This window comes from Loxodonta africana, chromosome 12 (genome assembly GCF_030014295.1).
Source record: "Loxodonta africana isolate mLoxAfr1 chromosome 12, mLoxAfr1.hap2, whole genome shotgun sequence".
Lineage (NCBI taxonomy): Eukaryota > Metazoa > Chordata > Mammalia > Proboscidea > Elephantidae > Loxodonta > Loxodonta africana.
Genome location: NC_087353.1, coordinates 64,412,236 through 64,439,434, shown reverse-complemented (window position 1 = coordinate 64,439,434; position 27,199 = coordinate 64,412,236). Strand labels below are relative to the sequence as shown.

General features: G+C 46.3%; 1 protein-coding gene across 1 annotated transcript in view; it reads left to right on the top strand.

Annotated features, from left to right (window-relative positions):
* The first annotated feature begins 5,934 nt into the window (after nucleotides 1–5,934).
* The window catches only part of GRIN2A (glutamate ionotropic receptor NMDA type subunit 2A), a 394,439-nt gene continuing 373,174 nt past the window's right edge, over nucleotides 5,935–27,199 (top strand). Inside the window, exon 1 of the mRNA XM_023557279.2 lies at nucleotides 5,935–6,758. Within this exon, the coding sequence (XP_023413047.2) occupies nucleotides 6,345–6,758 (414 nt within the window). The 5' untranslated portion in view covers nucleotides 5,935–6,344. The remainder of the gene's footprint in view (nucleotides 6,759–27,199) is intronic.

Here is a 27,199-nt window from a genome sequence, read left to right as displayed (position 1 = left end):
GAGGCAGCGTGTTCTAGAACACACAGTCGCAGACATGGTCAGTGTCCCAATGTCATCTCTCCTTGGCCCTGCATTTCCCTGTGCACAGGGCAGGCTGGCATTGAGGGTTCAGGAGTGATCCTCAACTAAAGAGGGATGAACAAACCCTGTGCCGTCGAGTCAACTCTGAGTCACGGCAACCCCACGTGTTACGGAGTAGAACCGCCCCATAGGGTCTTCTTGGTTGTAATCAGATTGTCAGGCTTTTCTTCCGTGATGCCGCTGGGGGGGTTGAACTGTCCATTAGCCACTGATTGCAAGCCAGAGATCTAATGAGGGATGAAGGGATGGATAAATCCCCCAGCTTCTTCACCACCCGGTGGAATGATTCTGAAGCATATCTGCAATCTCACAGAAGGTTCTCGTTTGGATTAGACCTCAGCTGTCCCCAGCACAACCCTCCCACGAACATAGCCTTCACTGGCTTTCCCTCTTCCCTGTCTCATTTCTCTACTCTCTCCTGTGCTGCCTGGGACCACCTCCCAAACCAACCATGCTTTTGGATCCTTACCTCAGCGTGCTCTTGGAGTGAGCCACCCATCCTTGCACAACCTTCACTACAGCGCCAGGGGAGGCAGGTGATTTTACTTCTATTAAACTGATAATGCTTGGAAACTGAGGCCTGGAGAGGTTAGTGACTTTCCCAAAGCACAGCAAAAAGAGGTAGAATGCAGGACTCTTGGCTCCCGGTTCGCGCTGCCTTTCCCAGCAGTATTCCTGGGTGTCTCCCGAACTCCTGTCTGATACGAGGAAGAACACTGTGTTGCATCAGCATTCTGGGTAAAGGCCAAAGAGGAAAGACATCTTCTGTAAATGAATGCTTGTGCTGCTGTATTCATTTTAATTCTGAAGACCAGCCGTAGATTTGTTTAGGAAAAGCCTTGCCCTTGGATGAGACAGCAACAGGAAGGGATTTTTAGCCTTTTGAATAAGATATTATGGAAGGTTAACTAGCACCTGCTTCTTGGAAACCCTATGGGCAGTTCTACTCTGTCCTATAGGGTCGCTTTGAGTTGGAATGGACTCGACGGCAACGGCTTTTGGTTTTTAGTTGTGCTCAGGATAAAGATCATCAGGAAGTCATGGAATCAGAGGACATCAGACATGGAAGGGAGCTTTGAGGTCATCCTGGCTAGTCTAAACCTTTCTTTTACAAATTGGGGAACTGAGGTGTGAAGTGAATACTGTCCTGAAGGTTACCAGGCTGGTGACAACACGGAAATTAGAACCTGAGGGAAAGTGAAAGAAATACAGGCTATCAGAATCACGTTTTGCTAAAATCAGGAATCCACAAGACCTTACTAAGTCCGGGATAGCAAACTGCGGCCAGCTCTGCTCAACTGGGAGCCCTGGTGGCGCAGTGGTTAAGTGCTTGGCTGCTAACTGGAAGGCTGGTGGTTTGAACCCACTAGCGGCTCCACTGAAGAAACATGTGGAAGTCTCCCTTCATAAATATTCCAGCTTTGGAAACCCTATGGGACAATTTTACTCTGTCCCGTAGGGTTGCTATGAGTCAGAATTGACTTAGTGGCACTGAGTTTTTTTTTCTGCTCAATTGATGGAGCTACCCAGAACACAGCACTAAGCCAGCTTGTGAGGTCCTGTCTAAATGAAAATTTAAAGCATTTTTAAGACGTTTTTCATGTGTACAATTTAGTGACATCAATTAAGTTAATCACGTTGTGCAACCATCACCAAATTGAAAGCATTTTTAAATAGCAGGACTTCTCAGATCCTTTACATATGAATTCACCTTAAAGTGACTGAAGTATGCAGAGAAAACTTTTTTTTTTAAACAGAACTCGTGTTGTGCAAAGCACATCAAAATGCTATGCAGGTAGTCCTGATTTACGACGTATTGGACGGTACAACCATCCTTTCTTTTTTTTTGTATATCTTATCCATAGTAATATATACTACATACAGTGTTGCAGTGTGTAATTTGCTGATGTTATCATCTCTGTAAGTTTATATGTAATGTTTCCAACCCCAAAAGACAAATAAAGGTCAGATTTATAAAGATACTGATAATGAAAGGCAAAGTAATGAAAACTTAAAAAAAAAAAAAGGATCCGGCTTACCTCAGAACTGACTTACATCAGAGTTGTTGAAAGGGAACCCACCCTAAGTCTGGGACTACCTGTAACTTTTTTTCAGTTTCCTTTGAGAACAGAGCTATACAGAGCAGCGTAATCAATGACTGACTCATTTTAGTTCTCTCCTGTAGACATGAGTGGTGGTTGATCTTTAACAACAGTGTTTGTGTCAAAGCAAGAAGTAACTAACTGTAAGGGTCATTTCTTTAGTAGAGCATTTGAAGGTAAATCAATTGGATTGAAAATAGCTGAAACGATTTGTTCCTTAAGTCCAGACTATGTAGGTTATTTCAGTTACTTTAATGATGTGACTGGTGAGGTAACCAACTGGCAAACTGGACAGCAGTTGACTTGAGCTTTTTTTTTTTTTTGGACATAGTGGCATAGCTGCTACATTACAAAAAAAAAAAAAAAAAAAAAGGGTTTTCCATCTGAAACTCTTGAGTAGCAAAATCCTGCTCAGTGTCCTAAGCTGTGTGGTGGGTTTAGCTTTATAGCATGCATGGGAGCAAGGCTGTCATGGTCGCATATGCGTACTCTCTGCAGATATTGTTGTTGGGTGCCTTCGAGTCTGTTTTTAACTCGCAGAGACCCCATGTGCCAGAATAAAGCTGTCCCATAGGGTTTTTTAGGCTGTCATCTTTATGGGAGCAGATCCCCAGGTCTTTCTGCGGAGCCGCTGAGTGAATTCGAATCGCCTACCTTTCTATTAACAGCAGTGTGCTCCTTACTCCACATATATAATGGAATTCAAAGTGTCTGACCCTAATGGTTCTCCACACTGGGGAGATGTCTGTACTGGCGGAGGTCCTCACTTGACAATGCCTGGTTGCCAATTTCCTGCCCAAGTTGCCAACCAACCAGTCCCCTTGCACCCAGGCAGCCCCCTGCTCTCTGGCTCACCCCGGCGGTAGCTCAGAAATGGCAACCTCAGGGGAACTTCTGTTTGATGTAACTTAGAAAACAAGAAGGAAGCAAGTGGGGGCTGAGATGTCTTCCCTTTTAGGATTCTGGCTTCCAGAGATCAGAGGAGCGAATTCCTGTATGGGGGTGGCAAGGCACCGGGAGAAGCATTGGAGCAGACTGTGTGTGTGTGTGTCGGCGCGCCTGTGCGTGGAGGGGGGATCGCTGTACCCTGAGCGAAGCATTGGGGGAGGAGGAAGAGGTAGCAGAGATCTGAATGATTGATTCTTCAGCCGCACCAGACGCCGGGGAGCGGGCGGAGAGCGTGGTTCCAGCGCCACCGACAGCGGCGCGCGCCGCTGCAGGCGCCCCCTCCGCCAGCCAGCCTCCTAGCCTGGTCTTGTCGCCTCCGTGCGCTCCGCGAGCGGGTGACGGCGCTCCGCGCCGCCGCCGAGGGACTGCGGGGTCTGCCTCGGCCCGCCTCCGGGGAGGGCGGCTGCGGGTGGAGACGTTTTCGACCGCTGTAGCTCCAAGCATCTCCGGCTCGCGCGGGGGCGGCTGCGTCTTGCCCGGCGAGAACAAGTCCCTAAGTTGGCGTGGGGGGCGCCCTGCCTTCCTCCTCCTCTTCCTCGGAGACAACCGCAGCGGGAGCACGCCCCGGGATCCGGGTTTTGTCAGTGCTCTGAACCCGGGCGGTCAGGCGTTCCCTGGACTCCCGCCAGAAGTGGGGAGCCTAACGCCCGGCGACGAGCTGGCCGCGCTGCGACGGGCCGGGAGGGAGCTGCCTTCCCCCGCCCGCGCTTCTCGTGGCCAGGGACCGCGGGGATCCCCGGCCACACGCGCGCGCGCGCTCCCACACTCACTCATCGCACACTCGTCCTCACACACACCAGCCCGGAGCCGGGGCTGCGGAGAGGGCGCCCGGACGCACTCCGAGGACCGGGCAGTTACTGTCCGGAGTGGGACAGGGAACCGAGCTCGGGCTTCAGGAGGGAGGCGCCAGGAGCTTAGCCGGAACATGGGGCCCGGCGCGCGCTGAGAGTCGTGGCCGCAGCCATCAGCCCTGGAGATGACCAGGAGCGGCCACTGCTGAGAACTATGTGGAGAGAGGCTGCGGTGAGTGCTGGCGCGGGACGCGCGGCCTGGGCGGCCCCCTCTGAGAGGGGGCGGTGGGAGGCCTGGTTAGGAAGGGGCGGCAGGACGCCAAGAGGGTCGCTGCGTGGTAATGATCGCACCTTCCTCGGGGATCCGGGACCGCGGGAGCCCTCGTCCTTCCCTCCCCCTCTCCTCCTGCCGGCTCATCGCAAACTCAGCCAGCGCCCCCCCATTCTTCCTCCTCCTTCTCTCTCTCTTCCCTGAGCTCAGCGGCTCCTGGCCGCACAACTCCCAGCAGCCGGCTCTGGGGAGGCGGTAGGGGGCGAGGGCGGAGGTGCCCAGTTAGCTTTCCGTGGGTGGCCAACCTGGGGCTCCCGTTGCCCTGTGCGCCCCAGAGCAGAGCTCCTCATATCGGCCACAGGGTCTGGGGATCCGCACTGGGGGCGCCTCTGGTGCTGAGCTTCAGCTCCCTCTCTCCGGTCGAGCCCCCTGGGCGCCCGGGGGGCTGTGCGCGTTGCAGACTGCAGCCTACCCCCAGTCCCTCACCCCGTCCCTGCCTCCCCAGGCCTGTGGGCTGACCCTGCCTCTCGGTCTCTTTTCCGCCCCGGCAGAGCCCTGCTGCAGAGCCTCCGGCTGGGATAGTCGCCCCCCGTGGGGGCGATGCGGACAGCGCGGGACAGCCAGGGGAGCGCGCGGGGGCCGCAGCATGCGGGAACCCGCTAAACCTGGTGGCTGCTGAGGCGGCCGAGATGCTTGTGCGCGCAGCGCGCCCCACCGCATCCTCGACCTTCTCCGGCTACAGGTACGTCCCAGCGGGAGACCTGGGCTCGGCGGGCTAGGGAGGAGGGGTACTGGGCTGGAGGGATAGCGGGAGAGGGATCCGGGAGAGAGGGAGAGAGCAAGCGGGAGAGGGATCATCAGTAGCGAGGCGCGGGAGGAACACCAGGGGGCGCTGCGGCTCCGCGCTTCGCGGCGCTCACGCCTAGAGCGCTGATGCGTGTGCGAGTTCGCCTCAACTTCCCCAGCTCCGGCAGCGCCCAGCCCCAGGGGCGCGCGCGCCTGTGCACGCGCGCACTCCTGCGCGGGTATTTGCAGGCACGCGCGGCTGTGCACCTGGCGCGGTACATGTGTGTGCACTGCCTGAGGACGTGTGCGGACTCCGAATGACAGTGGGCATCGCTACGGCGGTCTGCGGCTGTGCGCAGAAATGCGCGCGTGCCTGTGAGCGTGTGCAGCCCGCTGCCCACGTGCACCTAAGACTTGGGGACAGGGCCCGCAATGGAAAGCCGGGGAGGGGCTGTACAGTCCATGTAGGCCTGAGCATTTCTTTGGAGCCTACCTCCCCCCCCGCCGCCACACGTTCTTTGCCAGCTCCCACGCTCTGGCCCGCGGAGGACGCGCTTCCTCTCTGAAATTCTGCATTGCACGCGGCGCCCGTGAGAGAGGGTGTGTGTGTGTGTGTGTCGCGCGTGTGTGTCCACGCGCGCGTGTACGGGGCGGATCTTGGGGTCCTTGCAGTTGAGTGGAAGCGCTCCACGGCCCCTTTGCGCGGGGTGGGGCGGGCCCTAAGTTCTTCCAGGGACCGCGGAGCCTGGGGCCGCGCCAGCGAGCATCTTCACTCCCTAGCGTTTGCAGGAGAGGAGCGGGGTCTGCAGCCGAGACCCCGAGAAGCCAGGCCCGTGGGTCCCCCCAAGGGGCTCGTAGGGGGCGGGAGTGAGGAGCTGGGCGCCGCCTCCGCATGCCAGAGTTGGACTGTGGTGCGCTCGCTCAGTGTGAGCAGGGGGCGGGTCCGTAACTTGGTTTGCCCTGGCGCAGGTGGCTGAGGGGGTGGTTGGAGGGCTCGCTCTGTGCGCCTACGAACTGGGTGGAGTTCCTTCCTGGCTACCTTGGCCCTCAGGGTCTGGGGTTACCAGCCAACTTGGGGGACGTGGTGGGGGCTGTGGGCAGACTTGGGAATGGGGAGGAGCCTGGATACTAGAATGGGTTTGGGGACAGGGATGGACTGGAGTTGTGGATAGAATCGGAGATGGTTCGAAGGGTGTGGGTGGCGTCAGGGATGGGGAATGGTGTTGGGGACACCCTTAGCCCGCTCTGGGAGTGAGCGTCACACCTGGCTCCTAGAGCGGGGCGGGGTCGGGAACCCATTCCGTCGAGGCCCCTGGCTCATCGCCTCCCTATCTCTACCTCCCGCAGGGACCGTAAGTGGCGACTATGGGCAGACTGGGCTATTGGACCCTGCTGGTGCTGCCGACCCTTTTGGTATGGCGCGGCCCCGCGCAAAGCGCGGCGGCGGAGAAGGGGCCCCCGGCGCTGAATATCGCGGTGCTGTTGGGTCACAGCCACGACGTGACAGAGCGCGAGCTGCGAACCCTGTGGGGCCCCGAGCAGGCGGCGGGGCTGTCCCTAGACGTGAACGTGGTGGCACTGCTGATGAACCGCACCGACCCCAAGAGCCTCATCACGCACGTGTGCGACCTTATGTCGGGGGCGCGCATCCACGGCCTGGTGTTCGGGGACGACACCGACCAAGAGGCCGTGGCCCAGATGCTGGATTTTATCTCCTCTCAGACTTTCATCCCCATCCTGGGTATCCACGGGGGCGCCTCCATGATCATGGCGGACAAGGTAAGGCGGGGAGGCTGCGGGCTGCCAGACCCCATGGGCCACCAAGATGGCGGCGACGGCAGGCCCTTGGGCACAGTTGATGTCTGTCCTGATTTGAGGGGGATCTCATCGCCATTAGTCGTGGTGACAACCAGGCCCTGCCTCCTCAATCAGGAAATGAACAGAATTGCGTTTTTGCTCTGGCTCTGGCTTCAGGCGTGCCACGGAGCACGCAGAAGTACGTTTGGGGGAGGTGCGTGGAGATTTCCGGGTCGTTCCCACAGTCAAGTCTGGGCTACTTGAAAAATAAGGCTTATATTCCTACAATATCCATTTTATTTGATTGCTTTGAGGGAAAATGTCCATTTTTTCCCTCTTGTGGTAAGTGATGGAAACTATTTAAAAAATAGTAAATGTGGTTGTGTTATGGAATAAAATGGAAAGTTTTTAGGGATAGCAGAGATGGCACGCTTCTGCTCCCCCAGACTCTCTGCAGTTAGGGGAGCAAGGTGGGGGTACCGAGAAGCCCTGGGGTGGAGGAGGGCAGGAGGGACCCTTCTCCTCTGAGGGTGTGGGGGTGAGGAGGAAGGAGAATGTGACTCCAGACTCAGAGCTTCAGCAGGGAGTTTTCCCTGCATGCTCCTTACAGGGGTGGCATTTTGTGGCAGGGCTCTGAGGCTTTGGGGTTGAGGGGTTGCCGCCCACGGATGGATTTAGGAATGAGGAAAGGTGTGTGTACATTTCGTGGCTTAGAATGAGAGGGGCATTTTGTTGGACCCACTGGGAACTTTGATTTGGAGAAGAGAGAAGGGTGACTTGAAGACTTAGGCAAGACTTTTTTTTTTTTTTAATTTTTATTGTGCTTTAAGTGGAAGTTTACAAGTCAGTGTCTCACACAAAAACTTATATATACACCTTGCTACATACTCCCAATTGCTCTCCCCCTAATGAGACAGTCAGCTTCCTCCCTCCACTCTCTCTTTTCATGTCCATTTCGCCAGCTTCTAACCCTCTCTACCCTCTCATCTCCCCTCCAGGCTGGAGATGCCAACATAGTCTCAAGTGTCCAACTGTCCAAGAAGCTCACTCCTCACCAGCATCCTTCTCCAACCCATTGTCCAGTCTAATCCCTGTCTGAAGAGTTGGCTTTGGGAATGGTTCCTGTCCTGGGCCAACAGAAGGTCTGGGGGCCATGACCACTGGGGTCCTTCTAGTCTCTGTCAGACCGTTATGTCTGGTCTTTTTACGAGAATTGGGCAAGACGTTTTGAGGGCCAGATTTGAGATTTGGGCTGGAGTTGATGGAAGGAAGTTTGGAAGGGAGAAGCAAAGTGAGGAATGAGAAAAAAGGGAAGAATTGGAGGTGTGGGAGGGGCAGGGGAGGAAGGGGGAGTGTACTTGTGTGCCTGGTCCCTAGCCCTGAGACCTTCTTGGAGAGAGTTCCTTAGACAGCAGGAGACATCCTAATGGAGTGAGCAGGCATTTGTTAGAGCACCTTCTTTTTGCCGCTGTCAAAGCACTTTTATATTCATCAAATCAGATTCTCCCTCTGCCTCAGCAATTCCCACCAGCTCCTTTGGGAACCATATTAATTCTTTCAGGTCTCCAGGGCTGCAGCACACTCAGCTGAAGTACACAACTGATGCAGTAGCTTATTAAACGTTCATTTAAAGCGGTTTGCAGCTAGCAGAATTTCTAGTTTTGGGGGGCTCCCTTCTCAGTTGGAGAAAGTACGGCTATGCCTGCCACCCACTTATAGGACAGGACCTTCGTGTTGACTAGACTGGTCTGTCACTTTCAGATGAGGTGACTGGGGCGTGGGTCAGAGGCTTGGCCAAGACCACTCAGTGAGTGAAGGAACTAGATCTCAGGTTTTCTGGCCCCAAGCTGGGATCTTGTTGTTTGTAGTTGGGTGCTGTTGAGTTGATTCTGATTCGTAGTGACCCCATGAAACAGAGTAGAACTGCCCCACAGAGTTTTCTTGGCTGTAATCTCACCACCAAGAAAGGAGCCCTGGTGATGCAGTGGTTGAGCAGTTCGGCTGCTAACCGAAAGATTGGCAGTTTGAAACCACCAGCGGCTCCTCCGGAGAAAGATGTGCCAATCTGCTTCCAGTAAAAGATTACAGCCTTGGAAACCCCACGGGCCAGTTCTAGTCTGTACGCTAAGGTCGCTGTGAGTCAGAATTGACTTGACAGCAGCGGGTTTTTAAAAAATCTTTACGGAAGAAGATTGCCAGGTCTTTCTCCTGCGGAACCGCTGGGTGAGTTCAAACTGCCAGCCTTTCAGTCAGCGGCACAGTGCTTAACCATAGCTCCTTGCCCTCATCTTACATTTCTCCAAATCAAGCCCATTCTTTAACTTTGTCCTCCTGTCTTGAGGAGGGACAAGGAATTCATCTCATAGGAGGTGCGGAGTGTGGGGAGCCTGGAGAGCTTAGGAGCGGGATACCCTGCAGTGAGGCAGAGCAAAGAGTGCCTGTGCCTGAGGAGGGGCCAGGCTTCTGAGGAAGGAACGAAAGGGGAGATCTGCATTCCAGCAGGGGTTTGGAGTGTCATTTTGTGATTTAAATGCTACCATTGATCCCTCCTCCCTTCTGAAGTTTTAACTAAAGGAGCAACACACAAAAACTTTTTTTTTTCCAGTTGCCGTCCAGTCGGTTTTGACTCATGGAGACCCAGTGTGTGTCAGAGTAGAACTGTGTTCCTTAGGGTTTTCCAGGACTGATTTTTTTTGGAAGCAGGTCACCAGGCCTTTCTTCCAAGGCACCTCTGGGTACACTTGAACTGCCAACTTTTCGATTAGTAGCTGAGCTTGTTAACTGCACCACTCAGGGAGTCCAAGTAATAGTAGCCGCATTGAAAGTATAATTTCTGGTTAAGCGAGGGCTCAGCACAGCTGAGAGGGATATCTGGTAAAAGCTGAATTGGAGAAGGTGGCTTGAGGCTTGGGCTGGGAGGTCTGAGTAGGCTTCTGGCCATCATACCTCTAAGCCGGCATGTGTGGCTCAGTCTCTCACCTGACTTACCTATCGCATTGTGGGCAGAGAAGCAGGAACAGAGCGGATTCATAGATGAGCGCTCCTAGATTTGCAGTGACCCTGCTCTCTAAGTGAATCCTGACCCCCTGATGCCAGGCTCTGACCAACTAAACTAGCCACCTCTGTTCTCAAAAGGTTTATTAGCAAGGCAGCTTTGAGAAGGCCAGGCAGTATAGGTGGAAATGTCTTTCTTTCCTATGGGGCTATGCTGTCTTATGGGGATACAGAGAAACATGTTACCCCCACTTAAGAGTGAGGAAGTAAAAATGATTCTGGAAATACAAAGAGATGAGAAAGGACAGTTTCAGAGAAGTCAAGATTAGAGAGAGATTTGAGAGGGAATGGGAGGGAGAGGAATGAAAATGTCCATTGCATCAAAAATGGTGGAGGTAATTGGATACTTTCCATTATTTTGGGGGTTTTCAGAGTGGGTCTTGAATAGACGAGCCTCTTCTGACGTAGTTGGAGAGACCTAAGGCAAGGTGAAGGAGCTCTGGTGGGTTAACCTGCTAACTGAAAAGTTGATGGTCTGAACCCACCCAGTGACTCCTTGGGAGAAAGACCTGGCAATCTGTTTCTGTAAAGATTTCAGCCTGGAATACCCTACGGGGTGTTTCTCCTCTATCACATGAGAGCACTATGAGTTGAGTTCAACTCCATGGTGCCTAACAACCACAACAAGGCAAGGTGACCAGGGGTCAAAGAAGTCAGCTGAGATACTGTTGGGGTATGTGTTAGGCCTTTTGTATGGAATGTGCAGGGGATGATGAGAGGAGTTGGGTTAAACCTGGGTGTGCTTAAAGAGGAAAGTGATTGTGAGATGTAAACACCCATTTCTCACATTAGTGATGCACCCTTCTGGCTTGTGCCTTTGCTGAACCCTCGAGGTTGTTTGGCTCTGAAGAAGTAGTCATGGGACATGTCTAAATCTCCTCGTTTCTTGGGAGTACCAAAGGTGTTATGGCCACAAAATTTGAATCACCCCAAACTGATAAGGCCTCTCTGCCTCTTTCTCTCTCTCTCCCTCTCCCTAAGATGATGTTGACCTGGTAAAGCCCAGCTCATACCTGTATTGTTTTCCTTTCTAAATTGGTAACATGATACTGCCCCCATGGATAAGTTGTTGTTAGGTGCCACTGAGTTGATTTTGACTCATAGAGACCTCATGTGACAGAGTAGAACTGCCCCACAGGGTTTTCTAGGCTGTAATGTTTACACAAGCAGATTGCCAGGTCTTTCTCCCATGGAGCTGCTGGGTGGGTACCAACTGTACCTTTTAGTTAGCAGACAAATGCTTAACTGTTGCCTCACCAGGGCTCCTTCCATGGATAAGAGTAGTAGTTAATTTGATTTTCAGTTAAAACACACACAGATTTTTTACTTTTCTCTCAGTTTACTTGACCCTGAAGAAAAGAACAAAGCCTTACTAATTGAAATAGTGTTAAGTGGCAGACTTTTAGGGTGTTAATTTAATTTACAATGCAGATGTTAATTTTTCTTGTATTGGTAGGTGGTCTTGCAATAATGAAGTTAGAAGTGAAAATAGTGCTTGACGTAGATAAACTTCTAATTTTTGTCTTGCTTTGGCTATTTCGACCAGCCCAAGTGAAATTCATCCTGGTTGCAGTAACGGCCCCTAGTCAAGCCAGCATGTGGGTTAGACCTTTCTGTTTCTGCTCAGCATCCTTGGTCCCCCTCCCCCCTCCACCGTTTCCTAACTCCTCTGATTCCTAACTGTTCTTTGGCAAGAGGCAAGGCTTAGGTTTTAGCAGTATCCATGGTAGTTACTGTTTGAATTTTCCTTTATATCTCCTCTGTGGTTGTGTGCCATCAAGTGACCCTGTAGGATGTAGTAGAACTTCCCCCGTGGGGTTTTCTAGGCCGTATGGGTTAATCTTTATGGGAACAGATCACCAGGTCTTTTTCCCGAGGAACCACTGGTGGGTTTGAACCACAGACCTTTTGGTTAGCAGCTGAGTGCTTAACCATTTTGCCACCAGGGCTCCTTCTCATCTCTGCTAGAATGTAAGTCCCTGAAGAAACCCTGGTGACATAGTGGTTAAGTGCTACGGCTGCTAACCTAAAGGTCAGCAGTTCGAATCCACCAGGTGCTCCTTGGAAACCTTATGGTGCAGCTCTACTCTGTCCTATAAGGTTGCTGTGAGTCGGAACTGACTTGACGGCAGTGGGTTTGGTTTGGTTTTTTTGTGTATGTAGACTCATATAGGGTCGCTATGAGTCGGAGTCGACTCGACTCGACTCGACGGCACTGGGTTTTTTTTTTTTATTTTTTTGGTCTGTATATGTAAGGAGCCCTGGTGGTGCAGTGGTTAAAGCCTCGACTGCTAACCAAGAGGCTTGTGGTTCAAACACACCAGCAGCTCCGCCGGAGAAAGATGTGGCAGTTTGCGTCTGTAAAGATTTACAGCCTTGGCAGTCCTATGGGGCAGTTCTACCCTGTCCTGTAGGGTTGCTATGAGTTGGAATTAACTCCATGGCAGTGGGTTTGGTTTTTGAGTTTGTTACGTGTGCGTGTATATTTGAAATAATGAGCATTCCTTCTTCACGCAAAGCTGATAAAAATAATGTCTTTTTGTTGTAGAGTACTTGGAAAATACATTAAAGTTTAAAGAAGAAAATAAAAATGTCCCTCCAAATCCTATCAACAGGGAGTAACCACAGTTGACCTTTTGGTGGGTTTCCTTCTGAGCTCTATTTACTTATAAGTTCAGAATTATACCGTATATATTGTTGTGTTTCTTGCGTTTTGCACTCTGGAAGCATTTTTAGTCAGAAGATCCAGGCTTTTCTTAAATTCTGGAAAAATCTCATCTATTATCTGTTGAGCATTTCCTCTCTATCTTTATCTCTATTATCTCTTTCTGGGACATTAAAAAAATACTTGTGTGTGTCCATATATATACATGTATATCTACATATGTGTGTGTGTCATTTCTCAATTTATTTTCCATATATCTTAAGTTTTTTTATTTTAATTTTATTTATTTATTTATTTATTTATAATCTGGCTATGCTGTATTTGGGAAGATTTCCTCAATTATATACTCTAGTGACCTAGCTCTTTTCATGGTTGTCTGGTCTATTATTTTGACCATTTGTTGAGCTTTTAATTTCAACAATGGTGTGGTTTATTTCTAAGGTATACATTTGGTCTCTTTATATACCTTCCTGCTCTTTTTTTTTTTTTTGTAAGTCCTTTTTCTGTCCCTTTGAGGATTTAAAAACTTATAAAGTCTTTCTCTGATTGCTCTAGCATCTTTGTTTCTTCAGGTGTGAATTCTTCCATTTGTAGAGTCTTTTAATTGGATGTCCTCAAATCTTATTTAATTTTTGTTTGTAAACTTATTTTCAAGGCAATTACATGATTCTTCTGCTCTGAATCTGCAAGGTGTGTGTTCTAAAATCAGAGCTTATGTGAACACCTCAGCTTGGAGCTCCTTTCCTGCTCCAGGTACCCTCTGGTGTAGGCTTGGGCCCCAGCCTCATGTGGGTGACTCCATTTTTGCTCCTTGGCACAGAGAGGAGCCTCCTTTTTGGCTAGTACTCTTTGTAGATGGTGATGTGTTCCAGCCCCGTCATAACTAGCAGTGTGGTTCTGGGTCCAGCTCTGTCCCCAGACCCCTGGGTGGATGTTGAGACCTCTGTTCCCATGACTCATATTGGACCCATCCCCCATGGATCATGTGGCCTTGATTTGTACTTGAAATTGAATTGTTTCATGTTCTTATTTGTTTATTCTTCAGGAGAGCTCTCTGTTTTCAATGTATGATTTTCTTTTCTTATTTCCAAGCAGTGCTATGTAAATTTTCAAATAACTGAAGATTTATCTATAAGTTCTATGTCTTAGTAGCAGAAGAGGGAGATTACTGAATGTGTTCTCTCTGATTTTGACCTAGTTATATTTCACAACCTGCTTTTATTTATTTTTTTTTAACTTGTTTATGGATTCTTGGAATTTTTCCTTCTTATTACATAGATGTCTCAAATATGATTCTTAATGGCTACAGAATATTCTGTTTAAATGACAGTTATTTTAATTATTCCTCTGATTTTTACCTTGAACAGATTTCTTTCTGGTCTACATGTGGGTTCTTTTTTGGCACCCTGCACTGGCTTTGCCCTTTGCTTTTGTTACCTGGTAAATGTTTGTTGAATAAATGAATCAAGTCATTAGTTCTGATGCCAGCTTGCTGCAGCTTCTGGACAAACATCGCAGAGTGGGTCAGGGTTTTCTGTAAGGCCTTTGTTCCCTAAATGCTGACTGATATCATAGATGTGTGCTAAGCCTCCACTTTTCTGGGCAGATAATTACTAGCCATCCTGGGGATTAACAAAAATTGGGGGAATTACATAAAAAAGGCCCCTGTAGCACTGCTGAGTAACAGCTCATCAGCACGAGGGAGAAGCTGGTGAGCTGGGACCTGGCATTTCTGGAGTTTGAATGTTAGTGCTGGGCCCTCCCATGAAATGCCGGAACCTCATGGAAAAGGCAGACACGTAGATCAGGAGGTTGGTGGATCCCACTCAGCTCCTGTTACACAGGCATCAGGTTGTTCTTGAGAGTGGGGAGGCCTATCTTTAGCCTTTCCATGAGGCATGTCAGATGAAGCATCTACTCCTCCTCACATACGTCATTGTTGAGCAACAGGCATCGCCCCAGTCCCCGATGGGCATGACTCATGCTCCAAATGGCCCTCGGGGGCCACTGGAAATCACTTGGACCCTTACTAGCTGTGGTCTGGTGGGTTTAATGGAAAATGCCACATTAGTAAATTGAGTGGGGAAGTGACAGAGAGAGAGAGGGAGAGAAAGAAAGAGAGAGGAAATAAGAGTAGAACTTGGATTTGTTCTAGAGAGTTGTTGGTAGCCTCTGATAGGGTCATCATGTAAATGAGAGTTTACGTGATGTGAAGTTATTAACTGGTGTGTTTTGTTTGTCCTAAAGCTGTTCCCCCCTTTTTTTTCTTTCAAATTTGAATTAGTTGCAAACATGAAAAAAAATCCAAATTTTATGCTTCTTTGGAAAATCGGAAGGGCCGTGGCAGCAGATGGCTGGAGCTGAGTAGCAGCTCCTCTTTAGACAGGACAGTGGATCTTCTTTCTTCAGTCCCCACCTTGCCCATTTCACTCATTTATGTGACCTATTTGGTGCTGAAGACATTGGAGCTTGAGACCTTTAATATAAATGAACCAAATAGCTGGTCTTTGTTAAGAGGACCTTTCTCTGGCCTGCTCCTTCTCTTCCAGGGGCCATTCTCTAGAAAGATGGCAAATCTAGGGCACCTGTTCCCCCATGCCACTGTGATTCCTGCCGCCATCGCTAATTGACCGTAGTACCTGTTGAGCCCATGGCCTTAAATCTCCTCAACACAGTATTTCATGCTGTCACAACCAGTCTACCCTAACTAGGAGATCCCAGTCGGAAACCTTGGACAAAGAGACTGAGGACTTGAATTATATTTCCAAATGCCAGTGTGACCTTGGGAAAGGCCCTTCACCTTTCTTAGCCTCATCTTCTCCTTCTACAAAATGAGGGTTTGGGACTGTCTTAGTCATCTAGAGCTGCTGTAACAGAAGTACCACAAGTGGATGACTTTAACAAAGAGAAGTTTATTCTCTCACAGTCCAGTAGGATAGAAGTCTGAATTCAGGGTGCCAGCTCCAAGGGAAGGCTTTCTCTCTCTGTTGGCTCTGGAGGAAGGTCTTTGTCATCAGTCTTCCCTTGGTCTGGGAGCATCTCAGTGCAGGAACCACAGGTCCCAAGGAATCGCTCTGCTCCTAGCACCGCTTTCTTGGTGGTATGAGGTCCCTAACCCTCTGCTTGCTTCCCTTTCTTTTTACCTCTTAAGAGAGAAAAGGTGGTGCAGGCTACACCTGAGGGAAACTCCGTTTACATTGGATTAGGCAAGTGACCTGGTAAGGGTGTTAGAATCCTACCCTAAACCTCTTTAACATAAAATTGCAATCACAAAATGGAGGACAACCACAGAATACAGGGAATCATGGCCTAACCAAGTTGATACACAGATTTTTTGAGGGAAATAATTCAATCCATGACAGGGACTGTATATATATATATATATATATATATATATATATATATATATATATATATTTTTTTTTTGTTAACAATTCTGTTTTTTTTTTTTTTTGGTATATGTTATTGTACTTGAAGTGAAAGTTTACAGTTCAAGTCAGTTTCTCATACAAAAATTTATATACACATTGTTATGTGACCCTAGTTGCTCTCCCTATAATGTGACAGCACACTCCTCCTCTCCACCCTGTATTTCCTGTGTCCATTCAATCAGCTCCTGTCCCTTTCTGCTCTCTCATCTCACCTCTGGATGGGAGCTGTCCATTTAGTCTCATGTATCTACTTGCGCTAAGAAGCACACTTTTCACAAATATCATTTTATGTCTTATAGTCCAGTCTAATTCTACAGCACTGGGTTTTGTTGGGTAATATTTGTCTGAAGAATTGGTTTCGGGAATGGTTTTAGTTCTGGGTTAACAGAGAGTCCAGGAGCCATGTCTTCTGGGGTTCCTCCAGTCTCAGTCAGACCATTAAGTCTGGTCTTTTTACAAGAATTTGAGTTCTGCACCCCACTTTTCTCCTGCTGTGTCAGGGGCTGTCTGCTGTGTTCCCTGTCAGAGTGGTCACTGATGGTAGCCAGGCACCATCTGGTCCTTCTGGTTTCAGGCTGATGGGAGTCTCTGGTGTATGTGGCCCTTTCTGTCTCTTGGGATCATATTTTCCTTGCGTCTTTGGTGTTCTTCATTCTCCTTTGCTTCAGGTGGATTGGGACCAGTTGACACATCTTAGATGGCTGTTTGCTAGCTTTTAAGACCTCAGACGCCACTCACCAAAGTGGGATGCAGAACATTTTCCTAATAAACTTTTTATGCCAATTGACCTAGATGTCCCTTGAAGGGACTGTATTATCTTTAAGGCCTCTTCCAGCTCAGACATTTTATGCTTCTTGCAGAAAAGAGTGGCAAGAAATATACCCAGGTGTGAGCAGTGGTTATCTTTGGGTGATGAGCTCATGGCTGTTTTAATCTTTTAAAGAATATTCTTATGGCATGGCTAATGTGTTGGATCTTGAATTAGACTGCCTAGGCTTAAATTCATGTTCTACTACCTACCAGCTGGGTAATCATGGAGAAGTTCCTTAATGTCACTGAGCCTCAGTGTCTTCATCTGTAAAATGGGGATAATAATAGCACCCATCCATAGAGTTATGAGATTTAAATAAGTATACAAAATACTAGCTCAGTGCTTGGCTCAAAACCAGTGTTTATTACAGCAATTCTACTCTTATTGTGTGTACCTTTTATAGTTTTTATTTTAATCCAATGTACACATACTTTTTAATAAGAAAAAAAAAGTAAGGGTGATGTGGTGCTAAGAGGTTATCTGCAATGAGAAATTTGGGAGTGAATTCCACAGAACTCTCGGAAGTAGAGGGTCCAGCAGGAAATGATGCATATATATTTTTAAAATTTATTTGTTGTTTTGTTGAGAATGTACACAGCAGAACATACACCAATTCAACAGTTTCTACATGTACAGTTCACTTACATTGTTTATATTCTCTGAGTTGTGCAACCATTCTCACCTTCCTTTTCTGAGTTGTTCTTCCCCCATTAATATCAACTTGCTGTCCCCTAAGGTTCCTAGCTAATCATTTGAGTTGCTATTGTTGATTTGAACCCAAATAGATAGTTCTTAAAAGAGCACAGTGCTCCAGGCAGACATTTTTTACTAGTTAAGCTAAAGTATTGTTTGGTTTAAAGCAGACTTCTGGGGATAGTTTTAGTTTAAGGTTTAAAGATTATTTCAGGGCAATAGTTTCAGGAGTTCATCCAGCCTCATTGACTCTAGCAAGTCTGGATTCCATGAGAATTTGAAATTCTGTTCGGCATTTTCCTCCTTTTGATTAGGAGTCTTGTATAGAATATTTAATCACAACGTTCAGTAATGGTAGCTGGGCACCATCCAGTTCTGGTCTCATGGCAAAGGAGGCAGTTGTTCATGGAGGCAACTGCTGAGCATGTTGGAAATGTTGCATATTTTATTTACTGGGGCAGTCATAATTTCCTTTGAGTTCTCAGGACTTGCTGTGACCTTTATTCTGGGAAACTGAAGCTTAAATGTGGCCAGTGTGGAAGTGACTCTAAGAGGAGACAGCCTTGATGACCTTTGCCGTAAATGATTCTAACAGTTGGAACATGTGTTTCCTAAAGGATGTAGTCATATACAGCTTTTTATTTCATTCTACCAAGGATTAAGTAACTCAGTGACAGCCTGGGGAACCTGGCTGCCAAAAAGACATTTGTTTATAGAATCCCTGTTTCCAGATGAGGAAGGTTCGGAGCATTGCAGTGATTTGTTTTGGGTCACAGAGCTGGAATCTAAGTCTTTTGACTCTAATTCTCTTGCTTTTGTTTTAATGCCTTCTCAAGTTAATGATTGTGAATCTGGTTAGATTTAGGTAAGGAGCTTGAATTCCAGAGGGACAACAGATTTTGATGTTAGTATTTTGGTTGCCTTAGCTGAAGTGATTAAGATGTTGGATGGTGGAATTAAAATTCAAAACTGTTTTACCAGATGGAAATGGTGGACCCATACTATGGGCTGCACTTGAGAGTTTAAAAGAATTTACACTATTGCAGGAAGGGGTATCTATGGCTTCCCAGCTTATTTGGGAATGGTTTTTGCAACGCTTGTAGATTGGTGGACTACCTGCTGAATCTTGCTTAGAGATGTATTTTGTTTTACCAGCAAAGGGTTTTAAAATGCTTGATTTTTAATGTCTTTAGATGGGAAATGCATTTTGAAGTTTACCACAGACCTCCTGATTTCATTTTATGTCTAGCTACATTCACACATGCATTAACGTTAACATAAATGTTAATTGCATGGTCTCTGCAGGCATTTGAGATTGTGATCTCAGATTATAAGGTTTTTATTTGTTTTGTGTTAACCAGAAGTTCAGTGAGTTCTAAGGAGTTACATGGCTCATAAAAAAGTAGAGGGACTTTTAAGCCACATTTCTGCAAGTGTAATATCCAAGTCAAGGGAGCTGATAGCCCCATTATACCTCTTCTGTTGTTGGGAGTACTTTCAGCTTCAGGTAACAGAATATTTGACCAATAGTGGTTCAGACCATTTAGACATATAGTTTTTTGTTTAACAAGGAGCTCCAGGTCTGGTTCGGTGACTCAGTAACCCATTAAGAACCCAGTTCTTTTCCATTCTCTACTTTATTTTTCTTAGCTGGTGGTTCTTCTTGGTCACAAGATGGCCGCCTCTGCTCCAGACCTCATATCCTCACATGTCAGAATTCAAAATAGGAAGCAAGGGGAGAGCAAAGAGGCTTTCTTCAAGGGTCTACCGTTCTGTTAGAGTAGAAAACATTTCCTAGAATCCTCCCACCCGCAATATACTTCCTCTTACATCACATTGGTCATGTGCCTACCCTTAGAATAATCACTAGCGGAGATTGCCAATTAAGATTCCTCTCTGAGAATGGTTATTTGACACTTGAACAAAATTCATTCTGTTAGCAGGGAGGTAGGAGATACAGCTAAGTGCTGCAGCTGATGATGTCTCCAGCAACACTAATAACACTGTATCTGTAGGACTGCACTTAATTCTAGGGTAATATTTAAAAAACAAAGTCCCTGAGTGGTGCAAATGGTAAAACAATGGACTACTAACCCACTTGGAAGTAAGACCTAGTGATTTGCTTCTGAAAGGTCACAGGCTTGAAAGCCCTACGGAGCAGGTCTACTCTGCACACATGGAGTCTCTATGAGACCGAATTGACTTGAAGGCAACTAACAACAAAAATGTTTAAAGTAGATGTTTAGAAATCCATTAAGTTGATACACAGAATTTACAGACACATTGATGTTTCCAACTGAATATGAAAAATTGTTATCTAAAATTAAAAAAAAGAAAAAAAGGTGGATGTTGAAACTGTAATGTATTCAGAAAAAGAGTCTCTGGATTGGGCAGGGTAAGAATGAAATATGATGAGTCTCAGAAGAAATACTAAAGGGGAGTTCAGCCTGGAGAAGAGAAATCTCAGATGGGAAATTGCAGGCTGTCATGGGGTAAAAGCTTTAGTCTTCATCTTTTTGTGGTGGTTGTTTGTTTTGTTTGTCCTGGGGACAGAACTCAGGCCAGAGGGTGAATTTCAAAGGAGGAAAGTTTCAGCTGGATATGAGGAATGTTGTTCTTAGGTGCCTTGGAGTTGGCTCCAACACATATCGACCCTCAGAGGCGTTATTGTTGTTGTTAGGTGCCGTCAGGTCGGTTCCGACTCATAGTGACCCTATGCACAACAGAACGAAACACTGCCCGGTCCTGTGCCATCCTTACTATCGTTGTTATGCTTGAGCTCATTGTTGCAGCCACTGTGTCAATCCACCTCTTTGAGAGTCTTCCTCTTTTCTGCTGACCCTGTACTCTGCCAAGCATGATGACCTTCTCCAGGGACTGATCCCTCCCGACAACATGTCCAGAGTATGTAAGACTCAGTCTCGCCATCCTTGCCTCTAAGGAGCATTCTGGCTGCACTTCTTCCAAGACAGATTTGTTTGTCCTTTTGGCAGTCCATGGTATATTCAATATCCTTCACCAATACCACAATTCAAAGCCATCAACTCTTCTTCGGTCTTCCTTATTCATTGTCCAGCTTTCATATGCATATGATGTGATTGAAAATACCATAGCTTGAGTCAGGCGCACCTTAGTCTTCAGGGTGACATCTTTGCTCTTCAACACTTTGAAGAGGTCCTTTGCAGCAGATTTGCCCAATGCAATGCCTCTTTTGATTTCTTGACTGCTGCTTCCATGGCTGTTGATTGTGGATCCAAGTAAAATGAAATCCTTGACAACTTCAGTCTTTTCTCTGTTTATCATGATGTTGCTCATTGGTCCAGTTGTGAGGATTTTTGTTTTCTTTATGTTGAGGTGTAATCCATACTGAAGGCTGTGGTCTTTGATCTTCATCAGTAAGTGCTTCAAGTCCTCTTCACTTTAAGCAAGCAAGGTTGTGTCATCTGCATAACGCAGGTTGTTAATGAATCTTCCTCCAATCCTGATGCCCCATTCTTTTTCATATAGTCCAGCTTCTCGTATTATTTGTTCAGCACACAGATTAAATAGGTATGGGGAAAGAATACAACCCTGACGCACACCTTTCCTGACTTTAAGCCAATCAGTATCCCCTTGTTCTGTCCGAACAACTGCCTCTTGATCTATGTAAAGGTTCCTCACGAGCATAATTAAGTGTTCTGGAATTCCCATTCTTCGCAGTGTTATCCATAGTTTGTTATGATCCACACAGTCGAATGCCTTTGTATAGTCGATAAACTTAAGGTAAACTTCCTTCTGGTATTGTCTGCTTTCAGTCAGGATCCATCTGACATCAGCAATGATATCCCTGGTTACACGTCCTCTTCTGAAACCAGCCTGAATTTCTGGCAGGTCCCTGTCGATACACTGCTGCAGCCGTTTTTGAATGATCTTCAGCAAAATTTTGCTTGAGTGTGATATTAATGATATTGTTCTATAATCTCCACATTCGGTTGGATCACCTTTCTTGGGAATAGGCATAAATATGGATCTCTTTCAATCAGTTGGCCAGGAAGCTGTCTTCCATATTTCTTGGCATAGACGAGTGAGCACCTCCAGTGCTGCATCTGTTTGTTGAAACATCTGAATTGATATTCCATCAATTCCTGGAGCCTTGTTTTTTGCCAATGCCTTCAGAGCAGCTTGAACTTCTTCCTTCAGTGCCATCGGTTCCTGATCATATGCCACTTCTTGAAATGGTTGAACATTGACTAATTCTTTTTGGTGTAACGACTCTGTGTATTCCTTCCATCTTCTTTTGATGCTTCCTGCATCGTTTAATATTTTCCCCATGGAACCCTTCACTATTGCAACTCGAGGCTTGAATTTTTTTCTTCAGTTCTTTCAGCTTGAGAAACGCCGAGCGTGTTCTTCCCTTTTGGTTTTCCATCTCCAGCTCTTTGCACATGTCATTATAATACTTTACTTTGTCTTCTCGAGAGGCCCTTTGAAATGTTCTTTTTATTTCTTTTACTTCCTCAATTCTTCCTTTTGCTTTAGCTGCTCGACACTCAAGAGCAAGTTTCAGAGCCTCCTGTTACATCCATCTTGGTCTTTTCTTTCTTTCCTGTCTTTTCAGTGACCTCTTGCTTTCTTCATGGATGATGTCCTTGATGTCATTCCACAACTAGTCTGGTCTTCGGTCATTAGTGTTCAATGCGTCAAATCTGTTCTTGAGATGGTCTCTAAATTCGGGTGGGATATACTCAAGGCCATATTTTGGCTCTTGTGGACTTGATCTGATTTTTTTCAGTCTCAGCTTGAACTTGCACATGAGCAATTGATGGTCTGTTCCACAGTTGGCCCCTGGCCTTGTTCTGACTGATGGTATTGAGCTTTTCCATCGTCTCTTTCCACAGATGTAGTCAATTTGATTTCTGTGTGTTCCATCTGGTGAGGTCCATGTGTATAGTTGCCGTTTATGTTGGTGAAAGAAGGTATTTGCAATGAAGAAGTCGTTGGTCTTGCAAATTCTATCATTCGATCTCTGGCATTGTTTCTATCACCAAGGCCATATTTTCCAACTACTGATCCTTTTTCTTTGTTTCCAACTTTTGCATTCCAATTGCCAGTAATTATCAACGCATCTTGATTGCATGTTCCATCAATTTCAGACTGCAGCAGCTGATAAAAATCTTCTATTTCTTCATCTTTGGCCCTAGTGGTTGGTGGGTAGATTTGAATAAGTCGTGTTAACTGGTCTTCCTTGTAGGCGTATGGATATTTTCCTATCACTGACAGCGTTGTACTTCAGAATAGATCTTGAAACATTCTTTTTGACGATGAATGCAACACCATTCCTGCTCGAGTTGTCATTCCCAGCATAGTAGACTGTATGATTGTCTGATTCAAAATGGCCAATACCAGTCCATTTCAGCTCACTAATGCAGAGGATATCGATGTTTATGCATTCCATTTCCTTTTTGATGATTTCCAATTTTCCTAGATTCATGCTTCTTACATTCCAGGTTCCGATTATTAATGGATGTTTGCAGCTGTTTCTTCTCATTTTGAGTCGTGCCACATCAGCAAAATGAATTTCCCAGAACCTTTACTCCATCCACATCATTAAGGTTGACTCTACTTTGAGGAGACAGCTCTTCCGCAGTCATCTTTTGAGTGCCTTCCAACCTGGGGGCTCATCTTCCAGCACTATATCAGACAATGTTCCACTGCTATTCATAAGGTTTTCACTGGCTAATGCCGAGTCCTTCTTCCTTGTCTGTCTTAGTCTGGAAGCTCAGCTGAAACTTGTCCTCCATGGGTGACCCTGCTGGTATCTGAATACCAGTGGCATAGCTTCCAGCATCACAGCAACACACAAACCCCCACAGTATGACAAACTGACAGACACATGGGGGCTCAGGGGAGTGTCTGGGGGAAAACAATGCCTATGGGAATTAGTTTCAAATTGCTGAATAATGACCTGTCACAGCTGGTGATGGAAGTGACAGTGGCCCATAGAAACTGCTCATTGATGCATGCTCCGACACCTCTCCCCGCAAGTGGTGCCCAGGGCACCTGCCATATCACCATACCTTAGAAACGCATTTGTGTGACCAGAGCACAGCATTGCCTGCTCGTGTACCATCCTCACGATAGTAGGTATGTTTGAGTCCATAAGTTCTAGCAATTAGGTCTCTAGTAGAAGACAGTAGTGTCTTATAGAATAGCAAGTGTCTGTTGGACACGACAGAACTGAGAGTGACTGGCCACCTGTCCAGAATGGTGTGGAGAGTTACACTCGCGGCAAGGTTGGATTGGGTCATCTCTGAGGGCCTTTCTTACACAGAGACTCTGTGCCTCTCAAATCCTTGATTTTTTTTTGAATCCCTAAACCCCGATGCTTCAGGCCCTTGGATTTGGTTGAAAACCGACACCTCACTTTCTCCAAGTGTGTGAGTAATTCAGTATAAATTTGCCTTGCACGGAGGAGGAATTTATGATCCCTGCATCATCATCTCAAATCCCCAGAGGGCTTTACATCATCCTAAAGGGTAGATGATATTTGAAAAGCAGGAACCTATGTATATATCAACTCACACACACACACATATAAATATAAACATAAGTAGGTCAGCCGGCATCGTGTTTACTAGTGGAAATGTTTTTGGCTAAGAAGCATATCTACAGAAGACAATGTTTAGAATAATTGCCCATGATCTTGAAACGGGGTGTTCTTGTAATTGCATCCAGTTAATAATTATTACTTATTAAAGTATGTTCTCGTTTTTGCATGGCTTAGCCTGGCAATAAGTTTGTATTATAAAGATATAGCCAGACCCCTCTCACATTTTTTAGTTGTCAAATTATTATTACTATTTTTTTGTCAGTTGTACTCCCCTGTGTTTTGAACAGTTGCTTATAGCAGGAACTGCTCTGGGTACTATTCCACTGTTTATCTACTTCCCCTATTTTCCCTCGACTTCCCCAGGGAAAAACAAAACTCGAAATTGCTTTCCAAATGCTCGATGTTTCTATTCAGATTTTATAACATGTGATATGATGGAAATGTATATGTTCTTTCAAATTACTTAATTTATTTTGAAAAGGTAATCTTACATGGAGTAAAAGAACAATCCGAATAATACAAACTAAGTATTCAGGGAAAGAATATTTGCTCTTTTAATCCACTGTAGGTCCTCCCCGCCTCTCCATGGAGGTGAACATGTTACCCATTTGAAGAATAAAAAATATTAATTGGAATGGCAGTTTATTTCCATTTGCAATTTTTGCTGAAATTGGTCTGTTACAAGGATTTTTTTTTTTTTTGAATCTCAACCTCTTAACATATTTCTCACTTGAAAGAAGTTCATCATTTTTCACTGGTACCTGACTGTGGGGAACCCCAGTGGCATAGTGGTTAAGTACTACCGCTGCTAACCAAGAGGTCAGCAGTTCAGTTCCACCCGGTGCTCCTTGGAAACCCTATGGGGCAATTCTGCTCTGTCCTATAGGGTCGCTATGAGTCAGAATTGACTCGACGGCAGTGCGGTTTTTTTTTTTTTTGGACCTAACTGTGCCTGTTTTGCCAAAATAAAATAAAAACTTACTCTGTAACATATAAATTGTGACTTCTGAAAATTATTGGTACCTCTACTTTTTTTTCTACTTTAGGCTCACATACTACCCAAGGAATTTAAGGCAATTTGGGGGTGGTCTAGGGGAGTCATGGACTACTTTATGAATCTAATGAGAACAATGGGCCCTCCCCAGAAGGGTGCATGTCCATAGCAAGCACTCAATATTATGTGTTCACATACTGTCTGAAAGCCATTTATAGACCTCCTTTTTTTTGAAGTAGATTGATTTATTGGTTTATTGATACATTCATGCTTCAAACATTTATTGAGCCTGTACCCTGGGCCAAAATGTTCTATAGATAACGTCTGAAATCAAGTTACTTGCTTTGGTGTAACTCAGAACCTAGTTGGTGAAGACTCGGAGTTAAATCCATTGTGGTTAATCCTGGTTAAACCCATAGTTAAATTCATTTATATTTGGGATAGTTCAGGGGATGTAAGGAGCCCTGGTGGCACAGTGGTTTGTGCTCAGCTGTTAACCAAAAATCAGTGTTTTTCAAACTCACCAACTGCCCCATGGGAAAAGGATGTGGCAATCTGCCTCAGTAAAGATTTACAGCCCGGGAAACCCATGATGGAGGTTCTACTCTGTCCTGTAGGGTTGCTGTGAGTCGGAATCAGCTCAGTGTACACAATGACAGGAGGCCTGGTACGGGCTCCCAGCTCCATTGCTGCCTAACTGTGAGACCTCTTGCAAATGATTTCATTCCTCTGAACCTCAGTTTCCACATCTATAGCATGGGATGATCACTTCTAACCTGTAGAATCAAAGATAATGCATACAAAGCTCCCAGTACTGGTGCATAGAACCAGTTAAAACCAGTTGCCACTGAGTTGACTTCCAGTCGTGGTGACCCCATGTGTGTCAGGGTACAACTGTGCTCTGTAGGGTTTTCAGTGGCTAATTTTTTGGAAGTAGATTGCCAGGCTTTTCTTTTAGCACACCTGTAGGTGGACATGAGCCACCAACCTTTTGGTTAGCAGCTGAATGCATAAACCATTCATACCACCCGTGAACTCCAGTGTAATCGCAAATGTTCTTAAATGTGGAAGAAGGAGGCAGAAAAGTCAGTGTGGGTGCAAGTAAGGTGTTCATCAGACAAGGTGCCCTAGAGTGCTGGGCTCTAAAGTTAATTCGAGAACTCCTGATCTAGAAGAGGCTGGCGTCCTGTATGTCTGGACTGTAGGGTCGCCATCTACCACCACTGAGGGCCACTGCAGCGTGGATCTGCTGGCTCACAGAGGACCAGGGGTGAGTTTACACATGAAACGTTTCCGTCTGTTAACATGTTCCTCGAGGTTGCCAGGCGTGAGTGATGTAGAGTTTTCCTCTGGATGGCATTTGTTAGTCAGAACACTGAGCTTTCTGCCGATTTCTGCCTTGTTGTCACAAATGCTTTGTCTTGTCTCTTCCAAATCGGGGAACCTAGCCAGAAAGAGTGAGTGGCATTTGAAACCCATATTGTCTCGCATGTCTGCAGTCTTAGAACTGAAAAGATCAGAACATATTTTCCAGGGGAATTGTTTTAAAGCTGAGATATCCATGGGGCTGAGGAAAGGTAGTGGTTGGTATGGGCGAAAGGAACCAGGACCCTGTGAGGAGGCTGTTGGGCTGTGGAAAATGACAGGCTGTTTGTGATTCTGTGCTAGGTGATGAATATGGCTTCCACCAATGGAATTTTGAAAATGGCGGATTGTGAGTGAAGAAAGACAAAAGGTGCTTGAGCTTCGTGATCAAATTGTACTTTAGTTAATTGCTGTTGGTTTTGCCTTGGTTAATTGATATTATTTTTTTTCCCTTCCTTTTCCTCCCTCCCCTCCTCTCTCCCTCCCTCCCTGTTTGGCAGCATTAAAACAAAAACTTTTATCATGGAAAATTTCAAGCACATGCAAAAATAGAATAGTGTAATGAGCCCCATATACCCATTGCCCAAATTTCACTGTTATTAACATTTGGCCATTCTTGCTTCATCTATAACCTCATCCATTCTCTCCCCCACCGTCACTGGGCGATTTTAAAGCAAATCCAAGACATCATTATATTTTCCCTGCAGATATGCCAGCATGTACCACTAAAAGATAAGGACTTTAAGGACTGTTAGGAAAAAAAAAAAATAACCACAACTATTGCAATTTATGTTTCTTTCTTCAACTTATGCAAATAATCT